This window comes from Vidua chalybeata, chromosome 1 (genome assembly GCF_026979565.1).
Source record: "Vidua chalybeata isolate OUT-0048 chromosome 1, bVidCha1 merged haplotype, whole genome shotgun sequence".
Taxonomy (NCBI): Eukaryota; Metazoa; Chordata; class Aves; order Passeriformes; family Viduidae; genus Vidua; species Vidua chalybeata.
In genome coordinates, this window is record NC_071530.1 from 99020668 (window position 1) to 99035318 (window position 14651).

The window sequence follows — 14651 nt, forward strand, 5'->3', positions numbered from 1 at the left end:
AGGATTTGTGGCCTTTAGTTAGATACTGAAGCTCTTCAGAAACTTCAATAAATAAGTTTGATTGGAAGTCTTTTTAAAGGGCTATTCTAATTAATTAATTGCCCAAATAATTTCATTACCTTTCCAGGACAGAGAAAATGCTTTTTACATTTTATAGTATATAGTCAGTAGAATATACTTTATGCCATCCAGCTATGTAACATAAATAAGACTCAACAAAAGAATTCGAATCAGATTACAAAGTGTAAAAACCTATAGTCGTGGTAATTTTTGGTGAGCATTATACAGTGTGCATATTACACACACCCTTATGTGTATGCTATAGTAATATCTGTCACCAAATGGGATTTCCACCTTCCTTTCTTACTGCCACAATACAATCAGCAGGTAAGCATGTAGAATGTAACAACAAAATTAAATTAGAACTGTGCAAGAGAAAACATATAGATGTGCAAGAGTTTTTATGGTATCAGAATAAAGCATTTTTTTTTTCAGCAGAAAGCACATCAAAGAAACCCCACACTAACATGGTATCCTAATAGTGGAGGTTTTTGGGTTTTTTACACATACAGAAGGTAGAAAACCAAGATAATTGGGCTGTATACTCTAAACCACATTTAAATCTCTTGTGAATGTTATGTGCTAAAATCAGCATTTTTGACATCTTAATCCAGATGCATGAATTATTTTCCCACAAAGAACAAGGAGATTAATGAAAAACTGTTCTTTCAGAACCTTTCTGATTTAATACCTGCTTATATTTTGCAGCATATCTTGCTCTCATTAAACTGCATACACATGGGATTTTTTTCCTATTTTTTAATATTTTTATTGAAAATCTTACATGTAAGACTAAAAGTCATGGACGATATCTTTCAGTTCCGTTACAAAATCTGTCTCATATATATATATATATATATATGCTTATATATATATATTTCATACAACTAGAAGCAAATCTACTGAATTATGAAACCATGATTGTCTATTAACATGTAACTCAAATTAAGTATGTTGTAGATGACTAAAATTATTTTTCTTTTCTGTTGGAGCTGAAGGCCACTTTCACATAATTAATTGATAATGCTGGGCTGCAAAAATTACAGAGCCTTAATGACAATTTTCCATCCCCCAGCCTCACATCACTCATACATTAGGATTTCAGTACAAGGATCCTTCTCTCAGAAAGAAGTACTTTTAGAGTGAGCATCATTCTCTGTGGAGCACCTTCTGTTCACAAACACAGTTCTGTAAACAATTCTGTGTACCTCTCAGTAATTGCAGGCAGGTCAAGTCATTTCAAGTTAGATACAAGCAAAAAATTTGCAGGAACAGACTCTAATTTAGGAATTCATCTACATTTTATCTAAAACAAAAAAAAAATCTGAAATAATACCTAAAATCACTATTTTACTTATATATGAATATGTCTTATTATCTAGTAATAAATCATGAAAGATGAAGTATAAATATTGTCAGAATCATAAAAAAGTTGTCTTATTCTAAGAAATCCTACTTCAAAATCATACAGTATGTTAACCAGCAATAGTTGTCCTTCTGTTTTGGCACTCCTGAACTAGCATAGAAATCACTTGTAGTGAGTTAACACCTTGGGGAAATAATACTTATGTGCAGCAGGATATAAAGATAACCTCTGAAGTTAATAGTATTACATTGCTTAACATAAGAAAGAAATAGAAAACATCTTTTACTGTGATTCATCTGCAGCAAAAGAGAAGGGAAGGAGAAGAGCGAGGTGTTTACAGTCTTTGAAGCATATAGCATGTTTAACCTTGAAAATTAAATCTTGCATTAAAGACACTCCCAGCTACCTCTGCAGTCTTCTTTCAAAAAATTCAATGTACAAATATCTTCTTCAAATGTCTCAGACTTTGTAATGGCTCAGAAGAACAACTACACATCCTTGGTGCTGCTCTCCTTTCTGTGGGATGAATGGTGAGTGGCCTTGTTTACTGTAATTTCTCCACTTCCATGCTTCATTTCCTACATTTATCGGAGACTGGAGAAAAATCAGCATGTTCTAACAAGTCTAAAACCATGAGGCAGTAAAATGGACCTGAATTTAGTGGAGATTTGAGTTCCAAAATAAATATAACACTTCATGTCAAACAATAATAAAAAAGGATAAATTCTCCTGTACAAATCAGAAGAGAGAATAAAAAATAGCAAATAGATAGCAACACCTTTTCTATACCTACATGGGCATCACAAAACTTCCCATCCATAAGACTACACCTCCATATTTATCATTTTATGTGGATTTTAGGCTACTTTGTAAGTTGGTGACACTCTGTGGCATTTCTTAGTACAAACAATAATTTCTCAAAAGCTACTTAGAAAATTACAGAGATTTCTAATTAAATAACTCTGAGAACAAACAGGGAGAAATACAAAAAAAAGTTTCCTGGGCTTTTGTTTGTTTTCATTAGTCCTTCTGCTTTTGTTCTAGTAAGCTGTATGCACACAGTAAATAAAATTTGCTAAAAAAAACCTTGCCTGTGTAAATACAATGTACTGTAATATTGTATTGAGTTACATATTTGAAAATTTATTTCTTCTTAAGACAGAGACTTTGTATTCTCAATACAGCAATACTGTGAAGGCATCTACAGAGTATCACCAGCTCACTGAGGTGACTGTATAACATACTCTTGAAAGTGAGTTGCCTCTGCAGGTATTTGAGGGTTGCTATCTATTTGAACGTGGCTGAGCATTTCATTTTATCAAAAATGCCTCCAAATGCTCATATTCTGTGTGGTCAGTGCAGTCCCTAGGACAGTCTAATGAAGGTATGTTCCACCAAGGCAAAAACAAAAAAGAAACAAACCCAACAACCTAAAATTTTAAAAATGGGAAAATATTTACAACTTTCCTCAGTCTGTTAGGTTGAGTTTTCTGTTTTAATATTCTTCAGTGCATTTTCAGAGAAAGGTTCCAAGGCTAGGAGTATAAGCATTCTGGTCCGGTCCCATACATATCTGCAAGCCTTTTAAAACGAGGGCCCCAGTCACTGAGGTAATCGTAGTTCTGGTCAGAGTTTGAGCTGATGGAATCTAAAGAACTGAGCGACTCCGCCACCGAGCCGTTCCCCTCAAATGCGTATGTCTGCAGGGAGTCATAGGGCGGCGCGCAGGGGTCCACGTCAGCTTCTTTTAGTCTTTCCCAGATAAATTCCCTAAAAATGACATTATCTGGGATACTTTTAAAAGTCGGTCTGCTCAAGAACTGAATCTCAGGTGTCACGTCCCTTCTGGTCTTAGTGTCTCGCATGATGTTGAGGTTCCTCAAGGCAGCCATGTCAAAAGCCTCTGTGTCTTCTTCTCCACCACCCTCATCATCGTACCTGACAATGTTTTCTCTGATATCTCTCTCTTCATCAAAAATGAGGGGCTCTTTTTTCCGTCGCCTCATGGTGACAATCAGCAAGACAAGAACTGGAACAAAGAAAAGCTACCGTTTTAGCAGTGCTGAAGTTTTCTCGTATTTTTCCAAATGTTGGAAGTAGTCATTAATTAATATGGCAAAAACCCACGTAAATAGCAAGAAATTTATGCAGTTTGATGTGAAATCTAGCTGATTATGAAATAACATTTAAACTATAAGCTTTTTAGACCCTAAAGAATCTATTTCCCAAATCATTCAGGATTAGCATCTTCATCTCTAATTCTAATACCCTATATTGTCTGCTAAACATAAATTTCAATACTGGTTCAGCCTGACTATGACAATCTCACAGCCAAGAAATTATAATAATTTTTAAAAAATAAAAAGACCTTTTCCTGAACTCTTAAATGCCCAAGTGATAAAAGCACATTCATAAATTGACAGAATAGAATTTAAAAACCATGGTTTGGAAAGTGACTGATTTAAAGTGTATGACCAATATCTGCTGAATAAAAACAAAGTTTAAAAATTTTATATTGGAGAACATTGATTTTTTTAAGCAATGTGTAAAATAAGACCATCTTAGTTCATGGAATAAAGCCACCTCTATATGAGATCTCACTTTCCTGAAAAGTGCAAAGTACTGCACTTGAGATTTATCCCTTACATCTTATGAGAACTGCTCGGGCTAGAGTTTACTGGATTAACCAGTACTAGAAATGTAATTGGTTATTTAATTTTAACTCTTAAAGTTTCTTTCAGCTTGAAAGCTAATATTAAGCTGCAGTAGAAGCAAAAAACACTGAAAGAAACTAGCTCAGGGCTCCTCTTGTTCTAATGCAGTTTTGGTAGAGAAACATCACTGGTGACATACAAAATATGGAACCAGTACTATGAATATTGCATCCATCTGTGGGACATGATGGAGTGTGAATCATCCTCCTGGAAAATAATTAATACTATATTGTAGCATCTGGATAACATTTGCTGAGTTAATGACACCCCTAGGAAATCACAGGCATCACTATGATTGAAAAAATAACAGTATGTTGAAAAGTGTCATTCCACATTTAATTAATCTCTTCTGATTTTATGATTATTTTTAATGTTAAGAATATGTGATTATATGCATTGATAACATTTTCAATGTTTACTTACAATGCCAATTAAATGCTGTAGAAACATATGTATAAGCAAAATCTAAAAGGTGATAGAGATAAAATTAAGCTTGAGGTTCCCTAGGTAGTCTCAAAAGTGGCCTCCACAAGTTGCATGATGCAGGACTACCATTCTTGAAAGCCTTTTCATGGAGTGATCTTAAAGTCAGTATCAATCTAGTCATTGCAAGGAATGACTTAATATTAGGATCACTTGGCTAGAATAAAGCAGTACATCGTACAAGAAAGAAAGCTGTAGATGTCTATAGATGTTATGGTACTATTTGGAATTGGCTAAAACCAGAAATGCCTTTCTGCACTATTTTTATTTCCCTTTGCAGCCACACATGTCTAAAAATAAAGCTGCAAATACATTTTTTTCCCCCCTAAATTTTTTCACAAATATATTAGTCAACAATTCTTTCCTCTTTTCTCAGTAACTACCAAACACATATCCAATAATCCATCTACTAATAGATGTCTCATGACTATATTACTACGTAAGCAACATCACCCTTTCACATTTTTTGCCCCTGGCATCTACCTAATTCATCCTTTATGTATTGAATTCAGAAGACACTAGTTTGGGGCATTTTGCTTTGAACAATATTTACATATGCAGTTTAATAACATGAAATATTGACCTTTAAAGTGACATTTGTGAAATTTCAAAACATTCTGATATTTGTATAATAAGCTGTAAATTATACGGCAGAGAACATAAAATTGTCATCAGATACAATTGCACTCCACTCCTAATGTTTTTCTTTATTATAAAAGATATTTTGAAGTGAAATTACCTTGCTGACAGTACAAATAGATATTTCAAACAAGATTTATATTGGCATAACTTTTTAATTCTTGTTTTTAACATTTACTGCCACATTTTATTGCCTTATAAGTAAGCAGCTAATAATTTACTTTACTCAATAAATGCATTTTTACTCTACTGTCCCTCTTAACATACTTCATGTTGAAAGTTAAAGACATGCTAATAAGTGTAAAATACGAAACTTAGTAGAAAGGTCTGCCTAAAGGTACAATACAATGAATGTTTTATATAGTGTTCCTTCCACCTCTCACACTTGCTTGAAGCCAAGAAAAATATAGAGTCTTTCTAAAGGTTAAATATTTTAGCATTTAGATAACTTTATAAGATTATTAATTTCTAGCCTTTCCAGCAGCCATGAACAATAAAGTTTAACCTCTAAATGAACAAAGCTTTAGCTGCATTGCAGGAGCTGCAGAAATGAATACAAACCTTAAACAATTTTCACTGCTATTTAAATCAAATGCAAATAGTTTCAAATTTTTTTCATTTCTCATTAAGTCATGGTGGGCTTTTATTTCCTACATTTATGACAAAAGCAGACATTAAGTCAGTAATTAGGGACTGTCTGAACTTCTAAAAACCTAATTTCATGATTCTTAGAAAAGAAATAATACAGTGGAAAACCTTTAGGCACAAATGTATTGCACATTGAGGGCACTAGATTGGCTCCAAACAGATACACCCAACTCATATTAAGGAGATGAAATGACAGTTTTCATATGAAATACAGATTTCATATGTGATGCAACAAATAGACAAATTAATCAATATTTTAAGCTGCTAATTATAAAGTCTTAGTAACCAGAATTAACAAAGACTGATTTAAACTAACCTTTTAATTCTTCCAATTTACCTACATTTTTAGAAATATTGATTTCCTTTAATAGGTACAGTAGCCAAGCAAAAAAAATTGTCTTTATATTAGCTGTAGTAATACACAGTTTTATCATTGTGTCTAATATACATTTAATGTTTGTAGTTTCAGTACACCTAAATCAGTCTTTAAACAAACACCTTAAAATGCAAGAGAGGATTTTTGCTTTGCCACTTTTCAGTATGCTTTCTGGAATTACCATGAATTTTCCAATTTGGTATGATCTGGTAATTAGTCAGGTTTAGTTCACCTGAACATATTTCTCTGGTTTAGTATTAATTTTTCCTTTTGTACTCAAGGCAAATGCAACAAAATTGTAAGGAAGTCATAAAGTCATGAGAGGCCCTGAGGGAGAAGACTACATGCAGAGCTATACAGAAAGGCGCAGAGCTAAATCACAAGCATTACCATGAATTGTATACACTACACCCCTAAGCCAGGAATTTACTATAGCAATAAACCACATCAGCTGCGAGCAGATCTGCACACTGGTTTATGCCTTAGGTGTGTCATGATTCATAAAGCTGATGATTAGAGATCCCCAGCCATCTAAGCAGCACACTAATAACCTATTAACTTTACCTTGCAGTTGCCAGTACAGTCAAATCAGGTTTGGGGATTACAGAGGCCAAGACTCAGGAAACTTGAATTTAATTCCCACTTAACAAGCTTCACCTATACCTGTTGTTTAATCAGTTTGGCCTGATATTTGCAAAGTGACTGTGACCTTTAAATGCCCACACAGAGTGACCCTAATCAGCTCCCTAACTTTCAGAAAACAGCTGCTGCATTTCATATTCAACCATCTTCTAGAAGTGCTGCTTTGGGTTTAAATGTTTTCCCCCAGTTACACATTTATCACTTTTAAAACTGCAAGGCCAAACCCTACACATATTACATAGTCACATCCTGTACACATTATACCTATTTAGAGAATAGAATTCTTATGACTAGAACTGCTTCTTCTTGTTTACAAATCAGTTATGTGTTCTGATTTAATTTGGGTTTTGCAGGTATTTTGATAAAGATAACAAATTTGATGTCTTTCACCTGAAAAAAAAATTATTTAAAGCTGTATTTTCAAGTTCTATTAACATATTATCCTTGTAAACTCTAGTGCCACACCATAGGAAGCTTTCTTCAGCCTTCCTAAGAAAATAGGGGACACAAATATATTACATTCTGAGGTATAGAAGACAAAAATTATGAAAAAGTATTATGCCAATATAGCTTTCCATTGCATCAGTACAAATAAAGTACTTAACCTCTCAAATGTGATGACATTATCTGCAGGTGAATATTCTGTTTGTGTGATTTTATGTAGACATTTTATGCTGAACAGTTGTTACAAAAGCAATTACTGCTTCTGGAAGATGCTAACTGAAAAACAAATTACCTTGAATTAAATTACCATATAATTTTCAGAAAAGTTAAAAAAATTTCACTTGCTTTCCTCAAAATTATGTGTAGTTCAAAATTAATCAAACTGCCTTTTCATATGCTTTTTATGATTTTTTAGATTTTTTTCTTTCTGTGAAACTTAGCCTTACTGCATAATTGGAAAGCTGTTTTGAGTAATTAAAAAAGTACTGGAATTTTCTTGTGAAATAAAATTTACAATTTAATCTCCATCAGTCAGTCTGAAGATAGAAAGAGATTTTGTTTTTAAATATTTTTAGCTTTTAAAAATTATTTTTGTTTTGAAAAATAGTCTATACTCTGTTATATACAATTAGCATAAAAGAGTGTAATTTAATAATGTTCTTCTTTTTAAAGTCAGTGAAAACATTGTGCTTATCTAAAACTTATTGGTCGCTTAAGTAAAAGTAGTAACACTAAGAAATCCCACTGAGACAATCCGGGTCTTGGTAAAGACAAATGGTTATAAATCAGCCATAGGGATGTATGGGGCAAGATCAAAAAGCATATCATACTAACTTTAAGAAAGTAAGACCTGGTTGAGAATTCAGGACCCTGGTGCCAGAATGCATGTATTCATTCCATCTATGCAAATTTCATGCTTTCTCTGCTTTACAACTGGCACCAACATTGAGATTACATTGATTAATGCGACTGAATTTGCACTGCGTGTTAATCTTGGGTTAGGAAAAGATATTGATTCAGTAGACCGTATCCCCTTTTCACTGATAAAGTCTTACCCAAAAATGTGCATCCCTTGTTCCAGTCATGGAACCATTTGCCAAAAGCTGAAGCCTGTTTTTTATGCTGTACTAGTAGATCTTCAGCATTTTTTTGAGGAACAAATGCAAAGAACAAAAGGGCAAAAGTAAATTCCTAAAAATACCACCATGCAGCTGGTCCCAGAAAACATATTCTAGGAGCAAATGAGAGAAGAAGAAAGGCTCTGGGACCAGGCAAGGAACTGGGTTGCATTGGGCATCTGGGATGCTTAGGTACCTCTTCCTTGTGGACACTGGCATGTGGCCGAGACTAAAATGGGATACGATACCAAAATGCAGCACTCAAAGCCAGGGTTATCATACAAACACAGCCTAACCTGTTCCTGCAGCTTTGAACTGTACTCAAAAGGAATAATTTAGACTAGAAATGATGGTGGCATATACAAATGTCTTTATGGATAAACAATGTTGATGCCTTCAGCCTGATGACTTTGGAAAACCAATATTTTTGACAAATAAAATCGGTGGTGAGGTGGTAATATACAAGATTTTTTTACCAAACCTTTGTTCAGAACTCTTTAAAAATAACTGGAATAAAAGCTCAAGTTTGTTGGTTTATTGGTTGTATTTTGACTCCTGATGTACTGAGTAGAATAAGCAAGTTATTTGGTGCCATTCAGTGATCTTCTTGAAATCCAACTGCTTCTATTTAAGAAAAGTTTATGACCAGACCAAGCTGCATGGTACCTACAGCAGTTTCCTATGTAATCTTCAGAAACTAGCTTTTCACGTATAACAAAAATTGTGAGATTTTCTTTTGGGATCAAATGAATCGCTATGGTTACAGGACTTTTATTCCTAAGTATATTGGACTAAAGTTTAAAGTGGGTGTTTTTTCATTGATACTAATGCCAGTTGATATAAGAGAATATTTTTATATCTTTTTGAACTCTAACATTTAGCTTCATGTCCAAATAAAGTTCATTTGTGTACATAAATTGGCTAGGAATGCTACTAGAAAAATGGTATTTAAAAAATGTTCATTAAAACTTTTGGCAATAATTCCCTTCCATTTCTTAAACCTAGGCCTAACTACCATGTGTTGAGTGAGAATAAAGTCTTATGGTGTTAGATTTTTTATGTCACGGAGATGGAAAACTTTAGAAATGCCATTTCCTATATATATATAGCTACTGAGTAAGTTGGTTGCAGAGATAGTGATCTTTATTACGCTGTAAAAAAAGTATGCAACAGGTTTTTCATTTTGGAGTCCTTTAGAAATATTTTAGCAGAAGCAACATTTCTTTCTAATGGTTTCCAGCGACATGAATCAAAGTGCAAAAGAAGACATATCTGTTCATGGTGGAAATACTGTCATGGATAGAAGTTTGGACACAAGTCTCTTGATTTGACCTATGCAAATTGCTTTGATAACAGTGGCAGATAACACACCACTGGGATTATAGCAACATAAGAAGATTGTGATCTTCTCCCTTTCCTTAGGCTGGTATGTACAGATAGGGAATAGAAAATTTTTTTAATTGATTGCAACACTGATGAAAATTCTTGTGTGCTGAAGCGGGTACCCTGTTAACATAAGAATTTTCAGACAAAAACCAAAACTTCATTTTGCTCACCTTATCCTTCATCTTTATTTCTTGATTTGACCCTTTACTCTCCCATTTACTGTTTAATGACTAGGTATTACAGGAGAAATGCTAGGCAAACTAGGATGTTGACACTATTCCACTCTTTTCCACTGCCTTTTATCTAGTTGCAGTTTCACTGCTCAACATAAAATCCGGCTGTGCTACCATTTGCAGAAGTAACAAAAGATCACTCTACAAATGATGTCAATTAATTATGATTCTCATGAGTAAATTGCATCTGTTGTATTTTCTGAATATCTTTTGTTCTATGCAAATCAGTAAATGTTTAAAAACAGTTATGACTGTGGAAAAGGGACACACTGCTACTGGTTATATGGTGAGTATGTTAAACCAAATGCTTCCATAAACTGCATTGTCTATTTCTTAAATATTGCATTTGATGCAAGTAATATTTTTTTCTTTTACTCTTATTTCTTATATCTGTCTGGAGGCAGCTTGATATAGAAACAAAGTATCTAAATTGATAATCCCAATCTAAAGGGTTTTTTGTGCTAATGATACAAAATGCTGTTCTTTCTTGAATATTATCTGTGCCTGTCCACAGAAATCAAGGCAGAGGGGAATGTTGAAGCTTATATGAATGTATCTTTTGCCATGATACATTGAATGGAAAATAAGGGTAAGAGAAAGAAGACATACCTAGCAGTGTCAAGACACAAGCCAATATTGCTATCAAGGCTCCAGTGCTGAGTCCTGCAGGCAAGATATATGCTTCTGCATTGCATGTCTGAGCAATACCATCTGCATCACAATCACAGACCCTGATGGTGAGAGTATTAGTGCTACTAAGTGAAGGTGATCCACTGTCCACTATGAATATTGGCAAGTAGAAAACAGACTGTTCCTGTCTTCGAAACCCATTTCTTTTGGTTAACACTGTCGCAGTATTATCTAGACAAAGGAATAAAAAGATAAATTATAAAATATGTGACTTTTCTAAAACACAAGCCTATAAATAGTATAGCCTTCTACTTAAAGACTTTATAAAAACATTTATATAATTTCAACAAGTTTACCTTACCCAGTCATATACTTTGAAGCTACAGAGGTAAGATCAACCAAAAAATCACATGCAACTAAACAAGAAAATTTCTATTTTCAACAAAAGAATATTTCAAAAATGCAGAGGTCCATTTGTTTTCAGCTAAGCTTACATTTTAACAATCTGGATATACAGTTGAAGATGAGATCATGATAAAAAAAAAAAATATCCTTCAGTGATCAGATTAGGTATCTAAATACATGTTTCCAGCTAATTTACAAGCAACTATTTCTACTATTTACAGATATAGATATCATATTAATGGAAGCAATGATCATATTAATAGGAGAATAGGTTCTGAAGATCAATGAAATACTTTTTTAATGCAAAAAAATTCCAGTCCGTGCACAAACAAGGGAATTGTGCATGCAACAAAGAAATGCTGTTGTTTTCAGACTCTTCTGAGATTCAAGATGGCTATTATAATTAGTCTAAAATGTATAGTTTGACACTGATCTGAGTTGTGTGATTAAGAAGCCTGTATGTTCAATAAGATACGTGAAAAACTCACTGTGTACAACACAGATTGAGAGCTCCTGAGAGGCAGGGAGTTACATTCCCCAGGTTGTTCATTCTGCTGGTCTGTCTCATCTATCTACTTACCAAGCTATCCATAGGCGGACATATTGGTAGCCAGTAAAGTTATCTTATTATGTCATCTATTATGATCTATCTGTCAAAATATGTGAACATCTCTTGATATCACACGAGAGATGCATAAAATTAACTAATGTTGAATAATGCAGCTGCTGCTGTGTCTTGTACTTCCACTGATTTTACAGGCATTACAAAAGTCTAGTATGACTTTTATCAAATTACAAGTTCTCTGGAAGAGTGTCTCTTTTCATTAACTACTTTAAAGTTTTCATTAAGTCAGATTTCTGAACAGTCCTATTCTAATGCACTTTTATTATTTTGATCATTGCTACTATTTGAGACTTCAGTTTTAAACTGCATTTCATTAACTATATGTAAGGTAAGGCAAGGAAGACTTAGGTGAAAGAATTTTATTAGGTCACACTTACTGAATATTATTCAAAGTCTGTACAAAGAGTGTCCTTCAGTGTCCATGTTTGTTTTTCCTGTTTTACTAATAGGATGACTTTGTAGCTCTGGCCAAGTACTGATCCATAAAAGAGCAATGCAAGAGCAATACCCTGTCTATTTAGTTCTGTTTGCTACAGCTAATAGCTAAACTGCCTGACACGTGCCCAGCTGCTGTACTGTGCAGTGCAACTAATGAGGGCAGTAATTAGAGTGTGTTCTCAGATATTTTAACTAACAGAAATGGGATGTCAGTGGGAGTCTTTGAGGAAACAGTCATAAGACATCTGTGCAAATATTTTCATTATCAAAAGCATTTTTCAAAAGGGGATATACTTAGTTACTGAAAATATACGTTTTTCTAAAAACCAAACAAAAGCCCCACAAATCACAAAACATCTCCATCTATCATGTGCTCATTTTTATGCCCTGAGTTATAGTAATAAGACATGAATTCCTGGACATATTTCAGTCACTGCTCCAAGGTAAAATCTAATTTAGATAAAAACTTATAAATACATGCAAAAAATGTGAAGAGTGACTGATGGGAAATAAGAAAAAAAGGAAAGATTTAAAGATTTGATGCTGCTCTGTTTGGCTCAAGGCTTTATATGATTCAAACAACAGCTTAATTCTTTTGACAAATAGTCTACAGATAAAATTATTTGGCAGGCTGATTGTAGTTTATATCCTTACCAGAACAGAAGTTTATGTAGGTCATAATAAGCATGCTGCATTGAAAATGGAAGGTACTATTGGTGAATATTTACCAAATCAAAATTTTCTTACCTTTGTTGTCCTGCAATGTAAAATTGTGGTTATTTGCTGCCTCTGCTGTTAAACTGAAGTAGAACTGATGGCCGTTTGGTGGGTCATCCTTATCAATTGCACTAATTTTTTGGATCACCTGTTTTGAGATACATCAGGGTTTCATTGAAGCGTATGTACATGTACATTACATAACCCCTTTGTTACCTACCAAAATATCAACCCTCCCTCAAATTCTAATCATCTTGAATTTTGGTTTTCTAATCTCCTAAGGATGTAGAGTCTATTAATGTTTGACTCAACTCTACCGGTACCAAATTTATTGGCCAAAGCAATGCTGTGCCGGCTCTGGGAGAAAGTTAGGTCCTGCCATTCACCAGAGCTTGGAATAATAAACTACATAGCAATGGAAGAAGTGTGTCTTCTGGATGGTTCTTAGTGTAGTTATCAGTGGCTGCAATCAATGTTGTAAACCTTCACAAGGAAACCATGATGTTTTTGAGCATTTGAATTCATGTACTTTTTTTTTTTTTTTAATATAATGGAAAACAGAAAGGCACATCATAAGTCTATTATTATTGTTTTCTGGAGTTTCATTCCTAACATTTTTTAAAATTTCATTTTCTAAAATGCTGTCAAAATCTACCTCTAAAGAAAGTATCACCAGTGCTTAAAATCCACAAAAATTGGAAACTCCAATTCTCTGGTCCAATTCTAATCAGAGCACAGGGAAAACAGAGAGGTACAACAATAAGAGCATGCATAGTCTGTGTTTCTCATGAATACAAGCTAATAATCATAGTGGGTTTTTATCAGAATTTAAATTATGGGGTGATTTTGAAATGTGCAATGAACATCTACCATAGGAAGAACAATACACTGAGAGAAGGCACAAAAGCACAAAGTCTTCCTAGACGTATGCGGGAACTATGCAGGTGCAACATCTACACATTTTCTGGAAGTGGGAAGAGAGACTGAGAAAGTACATGTATTTTGTGAGGTCTTCCAAAGTAGAGAGGAAAAGGCAAAATATGCGGGACACCAAGGACAAACAACAAGTGATAGATTTAGGACTACTTCGAAGATATTTGTGTAGTTGAAAATATGGAAATAAAAAATAGGAATATATTCACATTGTGAAACTGTGTCCTTAAGGTCCACACTTCCTAAGGGAATTAAAAGTATGTAGTCATTTTTGGAATGGTGGACATTTAGTCTCAGAATGACCTTTGTTTTACTGTTTCCCACTTCCCACAAAACTTAGGAGAAAGTATGTGTTCTCAGTATAATTCAAAATTAGGTGAGTTAAGTAAAATGTATCAGTTATACAAGTAAGAAAGCCAGAGATTTTAACTCTACTTTCAACCAATAATTTTTATACCTGCATCTTTCCTACTGTTTGCTTGTATTGTTCATCAAGGCCTCATTCTTATTGTTATAAGAGGATTTTTCTTTATCTTAAAGCTGGAAGGCTTTCCTAAAGAATGGCTGATTAGCTGGCAAAAATAAACATAAAACCTATCAAGACACACCTGACCAGGCTGAGCATTTTCACAGACAGTTGTCTCATACTCCATGGCAAACTCAGGGGCATTGTCATTGATGTCAAGGATTGTGATGGCTACATAGCCTCTCCCAATCTGTGCTGGATTCTCTATAGGAAAAAGTCCAATAAAACAATTAAGAGGAGATCCTTGGAAGTTATTCTGAAGGTCATT

The 14651-nt window shown here is 34.0% G+C and overlaps 1 protein-coding gene across 3 annotated transcripts in view; it reads right to left on the minus strand.

Moving 5' to 3' along the window:
- Window positions 1-2942: 2942 nt before the first annotated feature.
- The window catches only part of LOC128795565 (cadherin-7), a 72004-nt gene continuing 60295 nt past the window's right edge, over window positions 2943-14651 (minus strand). For 2 of the 3 annotated variants that reach the window (XM_053956433.1, XM_053956452.1), the window contains 4 exons: window positions 14466-14587; window positions 12955-13072; window positions 10719-10970; window positions 2943-3455 (listed from right to left, as the gene is read on the minus strand). In XM_053956433.1, the coding sequence (XP_053812408.1) occupies window positions 2962-3455; window positions 10719-10970; window positions 12955-13072; window positions 14466-14587 (986 nt within the window). In that variant the 3' untranslated portion in view covers window positions 2943-2961. Of the gene's footprint in view, window positions 3456-9555; window positions 9568-10718; window positions 10971-12954; window positions 13073-14465; window positions 14588-14651 lie in introns of all 3 variants that reach the window. The other variant, XM_053956443.1, reaches the window with a different exon arrangement.